The sequence below is a fragment of the Netta rufina genome (genome assembly GCF_964035555.1).
Source record: "Netta rufina genome assembly, chromosome: 26".
Taxonomy (NCBI): Eukaryota; Metazoa; Chordata; class Aves; order Anseriformes; family Anatidae; genus Netta; species Netta rufina.
The window spans coordinates 3,108,098-3,121,074 of NC_140150.1; the positions used below are offsets into that span (position 1 = coordinate 3,108,098).

Sequence of the window (12,977 nt, forward strand, 5' to 3'; positions counted from 1 at the left end):
CCAGCACCTAGGATAGCAAACGAAGGAGAAGGTCTGGTTTTCTGCTCAGTGAATTGTCCCACCCCCAGACAGAAATTCAGGATAGAATACTGGGTGTACACCACCCCTCCTACCCACTGGATCCCATAGGCTCATTTAACTTCTGTAAAGCTGCAGCAGCCATCCACCTTTCACGCAGCTCTGACAGCCCATTTGAACTTCCAGCTTTATCACACTCAGCAAAAAAAGGTCTCAGGAGGAGAAGCACCAGGAAAGCATGCACTGATTTTCCTGCTGTAGTGCTGTCTGCCACTGCCCTCGATCCTCATACGTGACTGCAGCTTTTGACAGCCTTTGTTTGGGTGGCACAAAAACAGTGGCCTGAAAGGAGTCTCCAAGGGGCTTGGAATAAGGGGTGGGTTGGGACTGCTGCCCTGAAGGACTTACCCAAGAGGAGAGAAGAGCTTGGAGGTCAAACCAACCTCCAGGATCATGCACAAGGATGGCCACCACCCTGGGTACTGTGAGAGGAGGGATCCTCGAGTAGACGGATCCCTGGTTTGATCTGGTGCCATGTTCCTCTGGCCTCTTCAGAGCTGTCTTCAGAGCACAAACCAGTGCTCCATTAACGTCCTGCCAGCTGGCTCCTTCCAGCTCCTCATCACGCTCAGCTGCATGACCAGCACCAAGGTACTTCATCAGTCCTTTGAGGAAGGTAAACAAATTCACTTCTCTGCCCCAGCACAGGACTGCATACATGTAGAATCCCCCCAGAAAGGGGCTGAGGAAGAAATGGCACATAGATAAGTGCGCATTAAATGGTACTTTTACTCAGCACCTCCACTGAAATATCTGTGAAAGGAAGGAAGAAAAATAAAACAAACAAAAACCACAAAGAAATGAAGTCCCTTTCTTTCCCAGCTGCTTTGTTGCTCCAGCCCTGATTCTCTAAAGTATGGTAGAAGCTGTCTGGGTACTGGGGAGCAAGAGAACACCTTCAGCCAGCAGAATTAGCTGTGCTGTTATCAGCAGCTGTGGTGGAGGTGGCCCAAGAAGCAGTGGTAGCACTGACTGGGGCTACTTGGGCTTCAGGTTGCCTGGATATTAATGTTCAGGGCATGAGTGCCTGCGTGGAGACTGATTTACCTTGCAACTATCTGCCTGTCTTGAGGGGAAATGACATTGTTCTTGGGCAAACAGGAGATGAGTCTGCAGAGCCACTGAAGTATTAGCTGCCTGGGGTTTGAAATGAATCCCTTCTGGAAAAGGCATCTACAGAGTGGCGCTGTCACCGGTCCCTGGACGATGCCTCGAATCCTGTCTGTGTCATAAAACAGAATCACAGAAGGGAAGGCACTTCTAGAGGTCTCTACTCCAAGCCCCAGCTTTTTTAGAGATTAAGGTAATTCTGGCACGCAAGAGCTCTGACAATAGGCAGAAAAAAATGGCAGAAGTGTTACAGGGTCGCAGCTCCCTGCACCGTTACCAGCTGCTTATTGTGGTAATCCCTGTCACCGGGACACCCTGCAGACCTGGCCACCACTCCTGTGGACAACCTGGCCATCCCCTTACAACCTTGGCCATTCCCCATACTTCTGGGGAATAATGAGTGCTCCCAGTGCTGAAACAGCCGCTGAGACTGGGAAGGGACTGTGAAACCTGCCCATCACAGCAAGATCAGTTTCCAGAAGGATTTTTCCTGTTCCTGTTGCAGTTGAGGAAGAAAGCCTGTAGAGATAAGATAATGACAAAAGAAGTAGTGGAGACAACAATGGGAACACCCTCCATGGGCTTTAAATCCCCAGGGAGACTTCAGCCCATCTGACTTGTGGCCAAGCGGGTTGTCCTCAGCTCACCCTCAGCGTGCAGGAAAGCCAAGTGAGACAGCTCTGGGAGATCAGACTGCTAACAAAACATCGAGGGAGAGATGTTATCCTAGCCCTCAGGAGAAACTTCCTGGTGTTTTGACTGCTGTCCAGGTGGTGATAACTGGGTATAATTTATTTAGGCAGAAATCCCTCTGCCCATTCTAACCGCGTTTTGTTTGCTCTGTCCTGCCTGACAGGCCCACTGATGCTCTGGAAATGATGACCCCCACCACATATGCAGAGTTCCTGGTGCTGTGCAATGACAACAAGTTTCATCAACTCAAATAAATATCCCTGCCTTCTCGGTGACAGTCCCTCATACTTCAGATGTCTCACTTTCCCCACCTGCCATCATTTGAAACCTATAAATAGGACCAACTGGGAGAGAAACGGGGGATGTACGCTGCCACCCACTACAGGTCTGCTAGGCCAGGGCAGGCCTTTGGAGGGAGCTAGCTGTAGATAAACACCACAGCACTAGAAAGTCGAGGCCTGGCCCTGCAAGGCTGGGGTGGTCTGGATCAGTCCAGATGCAGTCTGACGTTCCTCCATCCCTCCTAATAAGTCCAGAGGCTGAATCTTGCTCTGCATGATGCTTTTTCACTGATCCCAGCAGAGCCATGGAGGGAAATATGGCTTTTGGCCTACTCCTACTGCCCATGGGACCATTTGTTGCACAGAGACAGGAGCCCAGAACAACCCCGAGCACACTCCAGTGATGTGGAGCAGGCAGTGGTGGCGTGTCACATTTGCACAGGCCACTCCTAACAGCAAACGCTGCCTTGGAACCTACTCTTGAAAAACCCTTGAGCGAGCAGAGAGCGACCACAGCAGCAGTAGAGCAGAGCTGCTCTTTGCCCAGGCTCTTTTGTGCTCCCCTTCAAGCAGGAGAGGCACTCCGTGGCTCCCTGACAAGTGTGGGATAACCTGCCTTCCCATCGGCGTCCAGCGGCTGGTAAAAGCTGTTAATTGCCTCGTATAGTCTTCTGTCAGCAACATTATCCCCTCCTGTCCTGCTGAGGCTGGGATAAGGGATTGTCCTGTTCTGTGGCTGCAATGGGACGTGGAGAAGGTGAAATATAATATGAGAAATAATATTTATGGCAGCAAGCAAGGCTAACCCAAAAGGCATAACGAAGCAGGATTCCAGAGAGGGAGGAATGCTGGGGGAGGAACAGTATGGAGCCCTCTTGACAGAGATCCAGGACCATCTTAAAAGGGCCCAAGAAATTATTTTTTAAATCCTATTTTTAATACAACCAATATATGAGATGAGAGCGCTGCCTGCCACGCTATCTGATTACCTCCAAAATTAGCAACAAAAAGATTAATTTAGACAGGATGGAATATTTTCTAACAAAAGCGTCACTGCCTTCTGGGGAGCAGCCTGACCCAAAAAAAAATCACGTAGAGGGAAATCCCGCACTACAGGCAATCCCTCACGGGTAGGAGTCACCCAGAAGAACAGCTGGAAATACAGTGGTTTGGGTTAATTTCAGCACAGCTGGGCTGACTGGCAATGACATAATATGACTAATGTGTCACTACAATCGATCATAAATTCTGTACAGCTGGTACCAAAGCTGCAGATACAGCAGCGGATTAGGTCTACTCTCCAGCCTCGAGGGAGTCAGCAGCTCCCCCCAGTTTAGTATCATCTGCAGACTTCCTTAGTATGCAATTGAGTCCTGCATGCAGACCATTTTTGAAAACACTGGAGAGAACCAGCCCCAGAAAGAAGCCCTGGGGAACCCCAAAGCTCACCAGCCTGATGTCACCCCCCTGAGCCCAACCCATCAGCCGATTGCTCACCCATCACATTACATTTTTATCTAGATGTATGCTGGACATTTTGTCCAGGAGAAAACTGAGGCACATCACCAAAATGAACATTCCTGGAGTTGCAAGGGAGTTAACAGCAAAACGAAAAAAAAGAATTGCCATTCCTTGGTCTAACCAATTACTCAGAGCAAGAAAGAGAGTTCAATGAAGCCGGCCCAGTGCCCATTGCATCTCTTTTGTCAGTTTACAATTATGAAAGCATTTTTAGAACAAATTTCATTTTGTGCTTAACACAAATAAATAAAACAATCATTTTATTGCAAATCAAGTGTCTTCCCCCTGAATTACAGGATGCTCTTTGTAATGGTAGGATGTATCTCCAGGATATTTACAAGTAAATCTGTTGGTTTACAATCTAAATTAAATTGCCCTTTAGATATCTGGCACCTGATTAGACTCCCATCATCATTCCGGAAAAAGGTTTACAGTGCAGTCACTAACACCCATTTCCAGAAAGAGCAAGGACAAGCTGCTATAGCGTGTCCTCAGCTGCAGGCCACGTTAACAAAAATGCCACCTGTCTTTTCAAAGCTGACACCACGAATACCAGTAAGGACTAATTACCTCAGTAAGAGGAGAGCTCAGGGCATTTGAGGCCAAGTCTGATGTGTTACCCTTCTTTTACATACCTGTTGCTTTGTTTTGTCTGCTGATCTCTGATTCTCTCTCCCTCAGTGCCAGATAAACCACGTTTGGCCTCTGTTCCCAGAACACCACATATGGAAAGCTCCTTCAAGCCACCTCTCACCTGTCTGCTGCTCAAGTGTCAGGCAGAAATTGGGAACGTACAGTCCCACAGTCATTGCTAATCCTACACTTTCCCAATTACAGCGAAGCCTCCTGCCAGACCACTGTAAAAGTCACAGATCTCTGCAGTTTGAGTGGCTAACATCAACCCAAGTTACTCAGAATTCATGGTGAGCTCTCTAGGAGTTGAGGACCCACCACTGTCCTGCATTCAACGCACTGAGAAATCAATGAAACGTGACCACAGCTCTTGGCTCTGTATAGTGCTGTACTTACGAGTGAGGACAAGGCTAAGCACAGCGGGCTGGGAGACATAAAGCAGCAAATCCCGCTGCCCACAGCCAAATGCTCTCTTTTTCTTCTGCTGCTGGGTCTTAAACACAGCGACAGGGATGACATACAGAAGAGAACAGAGCCCACTGTGTCTGAGCTTCCTGAGGCAGACAAGAAGGCTGCAGGAGGAAAGTCAGCAAGGAAAGGAATGGGAAAGAGTCTCCTGGATGGATGTGTTTGAGAAACCTTCATCACTACAAAGGAAACATCTCCCTTGCACCACGGAATACAAGCCCAGGCACACAGAGGAAACCAGCCTCCTGAACAAGGGACCTGAACCTGAAATGTAACTTTCAAACTCATATTTGGTGGACCTGTCTTTGAGGCACTCCCTAGCACGAGGTACACAGGCACTCACCTGAAAAACTGATCCCTGCCTTTGGTGTCTCAGCTGCCTGGGTCATTTCTTTACTTTCTCCAGCAGGACTGCTCAGCATCTTGTCACGAGGTTAAGCTGCTTTCTTCAAGTGCCCATCCAGCTTACTCCAGCCCCACGAGAAGCACTGATATCTATCTTTATGCTGCAGAAGAACAAAGAGGAGAGTGCTGTGACAACAGAGAGATCAGAGAAGATAAAAATAAGTCCTTATCCATTTCACTGGGAAAGTTAGTAACATGAAAGCCCTGTGGTCCTCTGGCCTTTAAGCCTGTAAAAACTCAACTATTTCCCAACGCCGGCAGCACCCTGCAGCCAGGCCAAAGGTTCTGCTCAGAAGCGAGAGCAGCAAGTTAGCACCACCGGGCTTCTTCCCTTTGGCAGCACTGGAGGAGGAGGAAAGGATTAGAAGTACCTTGTGCATCCAACACCCAGGCTTATTCTCAGGGGGTATTTACTGGGATCAGTCCAGCTGGCAGAGGCCGTGACCCTATAACATGTGCAGGGAACGCGGCCATGCCGAGGGCAGCATCTTGCACGTTATAGCCATGGGCTGAGAATATGCTTTTATATGGGTAATTCCCATACCTGGGTGCATAGTGGGGTGTTTGCAGGGCTGGGCAAAGCCACCTGTGAGCCTGTGTTATTTGCAAACCCCAAGGTCGGTTTGCCACAGAAAAGGGGGCACAACAAGAGCCCCCAGCAGCCGGGTCACTGAAACATCCCCTTTGAACAACCACAAGGCCCCGTGATCTTTGGGAAAAAGGCACATCCTCCGTAGCATAACGAAGGAGCTGAAGCGGGTCTGTGGGTTAAACGCAGCTTTGGTCGGGATTAAACCCAACTCACTGGGCTGTGGGACTGCGGACCTCGAGGACCCTAAACGTAATTTACACAGCTACAGCGGCCAGATCCAGATACTAGGGCCGTGCTGCAGCCCAGCTTTTCACATTTCTGAGCAACATTTTAGTGTGAACACTGCAAAAGCAGGGAAAGGGCAGATGGTACCGGGGACACCACACCCAGCCCCGCTCCCCCCCGGCTCTGAGGGCCCGGCGGCAGAGCGCCTGACCCCCCCCTCAAGCCCCGGCGGGCCGTTCTGCTTTCTGATTGGCCTCACGGGCTGCCCGTCACGCTGCAACCAATGGGCGTGCGCGGACGGGAGCGGGGGCGGGGCTTGCGAGGGCGGGGGACGCCGGCGTCGTGCGCCAGGTAGGGGCCGGCGGCGAGTGGGGGAGTGGGCGGCTGAGGGGAGGGGGGGGTTGTGCCCGTCCCGTTCCCGTCACGGGCCCCGCTGGGGCTGCCATGTCCGGGCGACCCGCGGTCTCTCGCCCCCTTTAGCGGCTGTGGGGACCCGCAGCCGGGGCCGAGCGGCCGGGGCAGGGAGCTGAGGGGAGCCCCGGGCACGGGGAGCCCGGCGAGACGGGGAGGGGTCGGGTCCGAGGGGCTCTGGTGAGGGGAGGAGGTGGTGGAGGGGGTGGTGAGGAGATGGGGTGGTGGTGGTTCGGTCACCGTCAGAGCCTTCAGCCCCATCCCTCTTCGCTGCCGTTGTTGTGGGGTGTTGGTCGGGACCCGGGTGCTTTTGGCACTGGGAAAAGGCGAGTGGAAAATGAGGCATTTTGTAGAGGCATGGGATGGGTTGGGTTGGGTTGGGTTGGAAGGGACCTCACATCACCCGGTTCCAATCCCGTGCCATAGATTTGGCTGCCCAGGGCCTCACCCAATGTTGTCTTGAACACCTCCAGGGATGGGGCATCCAGAACCTCCCTGGGGAACCTGTTCAGTGCCTCAGCACCCTCTGGGTGAAGAACTTCATCCTAACCTCTAATTGAAATCTCCCCTCTTTATGTTTAAAATCATCCCCCCTTGTCCTGTCATTATCTGATTGAGCAAAAGGTGCTCTCCATCCCTTTTATAAGCCTCCTTCTAAGTACTGAAAATCACAATGAGGTCACCCCAGAGCCTTCTCTTCTGAGTGCTGAACAGCCCCAGCTCTGTCCTTCCTTGTAGGACAGCTGCTCCGGCCCCTTGATCATCTTTGTGGCCCTCCTCTTGACCCACTCTAACAGCCCCACATCCTTCTGGTGCTGGGGGGCCCAGACCTGGATGCAGCACTCCAGGTGGGGCCTCACCAGAGCAGTGCAGAGAGGGACCATCCCCTCCCTTCTCTGCTCCTGTGGTGATGCAGCCCAGGATGCAGTTGGCCTTCCAGGCTGCAAGCTCACTGCTGGCTCATGTCGAGCTTTTCACCCACCTGAACCCCAAGTCCTTCTCCCCAGGGCTGCTCTCAGTGAGTTCTCCTCCCAGCCGGTTCTCATGTCCGGGATTGCCCCAGCCCAAGTGCAGCACCTTGCACCTGGACTTGTTGAACCTCATCAGGTTCACGTGGGCCAACTCCTCCAGCCTGCCCAGGTCCCTTTGGATGGCATCCCTTCCTTCTGGTGTATGGACTGCACCACCCAGCTTGGTGTCATCTGCAGCCTTGCTGAGGGTGCTCTTGATCCCACTACATCACTGATACAGATATTAAACAGTACCCGTCCCAGGACAGACCCTTCAAGGATACCACTCATCACCAGCCTCCTCCTGGATGTAGAACCATTGACCACCACTCTGGGTGCGACCTTCAAGCCAACGCCTTGTCCACTGCCTGTGTGTTTCCTTCTTGCACCCCAGTCTGACCTACAGGTCCTTGCTCAGCCATTCCAGCTGCCTGCCCTCCTTGCCCCCTTTTTTATGCAGGGGATATATAAACCTTTATGGCAGCTGTGCCAGTGCCCCCTTTGGACGGGTTCCATCAGTCTGGGGAATAAAGACGTGTGAATTGTCCCCAGTGCTTTACAGTTCATGATGGCTAGACTCGGTGTCTAGGCGTCCTTCCAAGCTTTTATTTTGTTCCTGGTAAACATCGTGTAATAAATCACATGTTTTCCCCTGCTTGTATTAAAAATAACGGTTTGGGGTTGTTCCGATGATCTGAACTTAAATGAGCTTAAGCCATTGTTGCGTTACAAATCCAAATGGGTAGCAGTTCAAAAGCACTGGAGTACAATGGGGAATGCAGACTGCAACCCAAGGCTGTCATACCTCAGCCGGTGTTTCTGATGAAGAGCTTAAAATCAGGATGTCTCCAAAGAGCCATGGTTTGAGGAGGTTCCTGCTAAGTGGGTTGCAAAGCGTTAACAAGTCCTGTGATAAACTCACAAGATCGGAATGTGTTTTGATGGATTTTGGCAGATCAGCTTGTTAGATAGTGAGTGGCTGGTGTTCTGTTTAGATAAAGGCGAGAGGAGAGGAACTTGGTGTTCATAATCCATAAAATCGAGTGGGAACTAGGTACCTGAATTTATAGCGTATTGAAACAAGAGAAAGCAAATGGTGATGCAACACTACAGAGGTGAAAATACTAACAATGGACTTGTGTGAGATCACAAAATATAAGTTCCTGGAGCTGGCTGGGGGATTAACGTGAGCTGCATGGAGCTGATGAGCTGTAAATTATCTTCCTTGATGAAAACTGAAGTGGCTTTTCAGAGCCCTCCCCGAGGCGGTACCACGAGGCCTGCAGTGCCTCTCGGCTCCAGGCACGCCAGTGTTGCAAAGGTGAATGCCAGCCTTGGCATCCCTCAGAGGCTAACTTTGTTTTTTGCAGCAATGAACTCATACTCCTTTGGATTTGTGCAAACACACACCTCTATAAAAACGTTATCTGTGCCTTTGTAGCGTGACTGAACAACTTGAAATTACTCCAAACAAAAATAAAATAAGACTTCACTTCCCTGAGGTAAAGGAACTCCTGGCATGGCTTGCAAGAGAGGAAAATATGTTGAGCCATGCAGAGGCAAAACGCTGGTATCGGAAGGTGAATGATTTACGTTTATTGGGCAGTTCAGCAGTGAGGCCCCAGTGTAGTTCTTTAGCTTACCCTTGGTCTGCGGGTGATACAGGAGGTTGTGTGAAGTTGTGGGGGTGAAATGGTCAGCAAGTCAGTAATATTTTGTTGCAGAAGATAGTTGGGGTGCGTGGCAATAGGTGGTGGAAGCTGTTTAGATACAGAGATAAACCCCTACTTTCTGGTTAAAACAGAGATAAGTGGGTCAAAAGGGAAAGCTCAAAGTAACGTGTTCTGGCTGCACTGAATGCCAAGATCCCTTATCCTGGATGTGAGTTTTTATTTCCTCAGGTTTGCACAATGTTTACCCAGTGCACCTGGAAATGTGCAAGCTCCGTGCTGCTGGTCGCACTGCTGAGCTGCGTCCTTTCTCCTCCAGCACACGCCAGCAAGGTGAGTGAACAGCTTCTGACACAAGCACTGAGTGTAGTACAACAGGCACAAAAATGGAAGAGAAACAAGTGTTTTTTTATGAAAATTTGCAAAGGTAAGAAGTGCTGTAAGAGGTCAGTGCCTGTGTATGGATTTGTCATGTCCATTCACAGCTTTAGATATAGCGGCCTCTGCCCTGCCTTATGTCATGTTCTGGAGTTTGCACTATAAAATTTGTTTGAAGACCACCTGGTCTCTGGAGCAGAGGTGCTCAAGACGTTTTAAGATTTCAAAGCTACTGATGTGAAAGAAGCAGAGCAGAAATCAGGGATGTGGCACGAAGTCGTCTCTCTCAGAGAATGTTCTGTCTTTTCCCGCAGCCCAGAACTGTTCCCATCTGTTCACTCACTAACGCTGTCTCCTCGTGCTTCTGCAGAGCTCGGAGGACATCCGCTGCAAGTGCATCTGTCCCCCGTACCGGAACATCAGTGGGCACATCTACAACAAGAATGTGTCGCAGAAGGACTGGTGAGTTGCACGTTGAAGCCTGAGGGGTTGCTCCGTGAAACGCTCCGGAGTTTCCAGCCAGTGCTGGGGGAGAAATTTGCTGCCTGTGCGTTTGTGGAGGGAGCTGTTCCAGTAGGTGATGCTCAGCCTGGGTGAGGGGCATGTTTTGAAGAGATTTGGGAATGTGGGAGGCATGGTTTCTCAGGCCATGGCTCTCAGCAGATGGAGATTTTACCCTCCAGTCCCTTTCACCTGGACTTTCGCCCTGCAGAAGGTGCGGTGGCAATCCGTCCCAGGAACCCTGGACTGGCTGTGAGGGAACTCCAGGCAGCGTTATCAGCCAGATGGGAAAGCTGGGACAAAGTGACCCCAGTATCCTTCCCCAGAGCACCGGGTTCACCTTGTCCTGTTGCTGGTCTCGGTTTCCTTGTGTTGCAGCAACTGCCTGCATGTTGTGGAGCCCATGCCAGTGCCCGGGAACGACGTGGAGGCGTACTGCCTGCTGTGTGAATGCAAGTACGAGGAGCGCAGCACCACCACCATCAAGGTAACTGCTCCCTGTGACACCACGCCGTCCCGGGCACAGCTGGGTGGGTGCTGGAGAGGAGCCCAGCAAGGGACAACAAAGCTGTCACAGCTGACACCCCGTGGTAGTGCTGGGGGCACCGTGTCTGACTTGGGAACACTCCTGGCAGCGAGGAGGAGGCAAATGGGAGCCCAGTCTCCTTGTGAGGATGTGGCAGCACAGCTCGGACTGGGTGCCCATCCTGTTGGTCTCCTTTCACGTGCAGCATGTCTGTAATGGACACAACGCAGGGAAATCAGCATGACTTGTAATTGTCTTCCTTCTTGCAGGAAGGGTGATGATCCAGACAAGGTCATAGGTCATTCTAGTGAGCAAAGTGAGAATGAGGGAAGAGATCAAACATCAGAGGTAGCTGTGAAGGGAGCTTCCTGGCCTCTGTGGTGCTTCTTATCTGTACTGCTGATCCCTTTTCACTGCGCTGTCCTTAACTGCAGGTGATCATCATCATTTACTTGTCCGTGGTTGGGGCACTGCTGCTGTACATGGCTTTCCTTGTGCTGGTGGACCCTCTGATCCGCAAGCCAGATGCTTACACCCAGCCCCTGCACAACGAGGAGGAGAACGAGGTGAGGCTGTGCTGCTGGCACATGCAGTGCGTGGCTGCTCTCATGGTGGAGCCGGGGTGGTGGGATGGAAGAAGAGAACGGCAGACGGGGAGACAGCCTGGCCTCAGGCTTTGCTCCCTCTGGTCACGTGTGGGATCAGCCCTAGCAGCTGCAATGAGCTCAGTCACAGTTCGAGGGAAGCTGCTGCGTTTGAGGGTACTCTGCTGGATCAGGCTACCGTGTTTATACTTTGTTTTAAGTATAAACTGTCTGCTCAAGCTGTTTCCTACTCCGATGTGAGAGAGGAGTAGCTGCTTTGAGTGCACAGTTTAGCCATTGCCTTCCCCTGCTGAAAAAAGGAGGTCCTGCAGGAGAAGATGAATTGTATCCTAACAGCATGCTTTTGCTCCACTGCTCCAAAGGAACAACTCATATTTAGATCTAGTTGTATGCTGTAGATGCCTGATATCTGGGGAGCTTTATCTTACTCTAGCACTCCAGACTGTGAACTCCTTGGGATAGGTCTCAGGATTGCCTTGGTGTTTTTGTGCCACGATGCATGCTTACCCAAGGGGCCTTCTGACATTGCTGACCTTTTTCACCATTTCTTTCCATTGTAGGACGCTCACTCCTTGGCCGCAGCCCCCACCCCGTCCGGGGCCAGAGCCAACACGGTGCTGGAGAGGGTGGAGGGAGCCCAGCAGCGCTGGAAGCGCCAGGTGCAGGAGCAGAGGAAGACGGTTTTCGACCGCCACAAGATGCTGAGCTAGAGGAGCAGACGTGCGGCACCGCTTCCTGAGAGGCAGGGTAGCTCAGCTGGACGAGACAGACAGCGAGCCATCCCTCAGGACAGCCCTGGTGCTGGACTGAGAGCTCTCACCCTCTCCGATTTACCCTCTTTTTAGAGACGAGCAGGCCAAAGTGCTTGCCCCTGGTTTTGTCCCCTTGCCCTTTACGTAAGGAGCCTCAGAGGCTCCTTAACCTTAGCTCAGCTGAGACCTGCGCTGCCTGCTGGCCCGTGGCTGCATGAGGACGGCCGTGCGCAGTGCTGCCGCTCCGGTTCATGCACTGGTCTGTGCAGGGGCTGCAGCTCCAGCCACAGCCTCCATCAGCCCACACCCCGTGTTAGAGACCAGGGGTCTTGTGGAGTGCTGGGAGCTGGCTTAGTGTTCCTGGGATACTAACGGGATCATTTATGTGGAAGAAATTACGTGGTGCTGCTCCAGGATAAAGAAGCCACCTCCCTCTCTAGTTGGCACTGCTGATATTGGGTGTTGTGGTGCTGAGACACGAGTGTTGCACTGGGAGGACGAGGAGCAGGTCCCTGCCAGTCCTCAGCTGCTGCTTGGACTTACTCTGGTGTAACCCGGGTGGATTTCCACTCTGGTCAGTGGAGTTTCTCCAGGCTTACACCAGCATAACTGACATTGCAGTTTGTTTCTGTGCAGAAAAAAGTGATTAGTACATTAACAAGTAAAGGACCACCAGGTAAAAATGCGGATTTATCTTTCTGTTTTCCTCCCCTAGCAGTGGATAAAAATACACTGGGGAGAAAGTTTCTTGATTGTACCCACATTTGTAATCCTTGGTACTCACACAGCGCATCGGGGGCATTTGTGTCCAAGAGAACCGAGGCAAAGGCTTCACTGGAGCTCTGCCTGCCTGGGTCTCGTGCCCCTGGCCAGGTCACGCTTACGCTCCTCAGAATTCTCAGCGACCTCTGAACTACTGCTGCTGGTGGAGGAAAATGAGGTGATTCTGCAGCGTGTATCCCAGTGAGAACATGTGTAACGTCAGGAAGGAGCTGAAGTTTATCATGTAGCATCTCTACATTAAACGTGGAAAAAGACCTATTCCCTCGCTGGCTTTTTTCGGGGAAAAGCTGCTGCAGGACCGTGAGGCTGCGGTTACAGCACTCGGGGGCTTTGTG

General features: G+C 51.6%; 1 protein-coding gene across 2 annotated transcripts; it reads left to right on the plus strand.

Moving 5' to 3' along the window:
* The first annotated feature begins 6,315 nt into the window (after positions 1–6,315).
* TMEM9 (transmembrane protein 9) lies at positions 6,316–12,882 on the plus strand. Of its 2 annotated transcripts, none has more exons than XM_084302048.1 (6): positions 6,316–6,357; positions 9,329–9,430; positions 9,846–9,937; positions 10,355–10,463; positions 10,937–11,068; positions 11,668–12,882. In XM_084302048.1, the coding sequence occupies exons 2-6, from the start codon at positions 9,338–9,340 to the stop codon at positions 11,815–11,817; spliced, it is 576 nt and encodes a 191-aa protein (XP_084158174.1). In that variant the 5' UTR covers positions 6,316–6,357; positions 9,329–9,337; the 3' UTR covers positions 11,818–12,882. The 2 variants fall into 2 exon arrangements, with proteins under 2 accessions (XP_084158174.1, XP_084158175.1); XM_084302049.1 differs by lacking the exon at positions 6,316–6,357 and adding an exon at positions 10,772–10,850.
* The last annotated feature ends 95 nt before the right edge of the window (positions 12,883–12,977 follow it).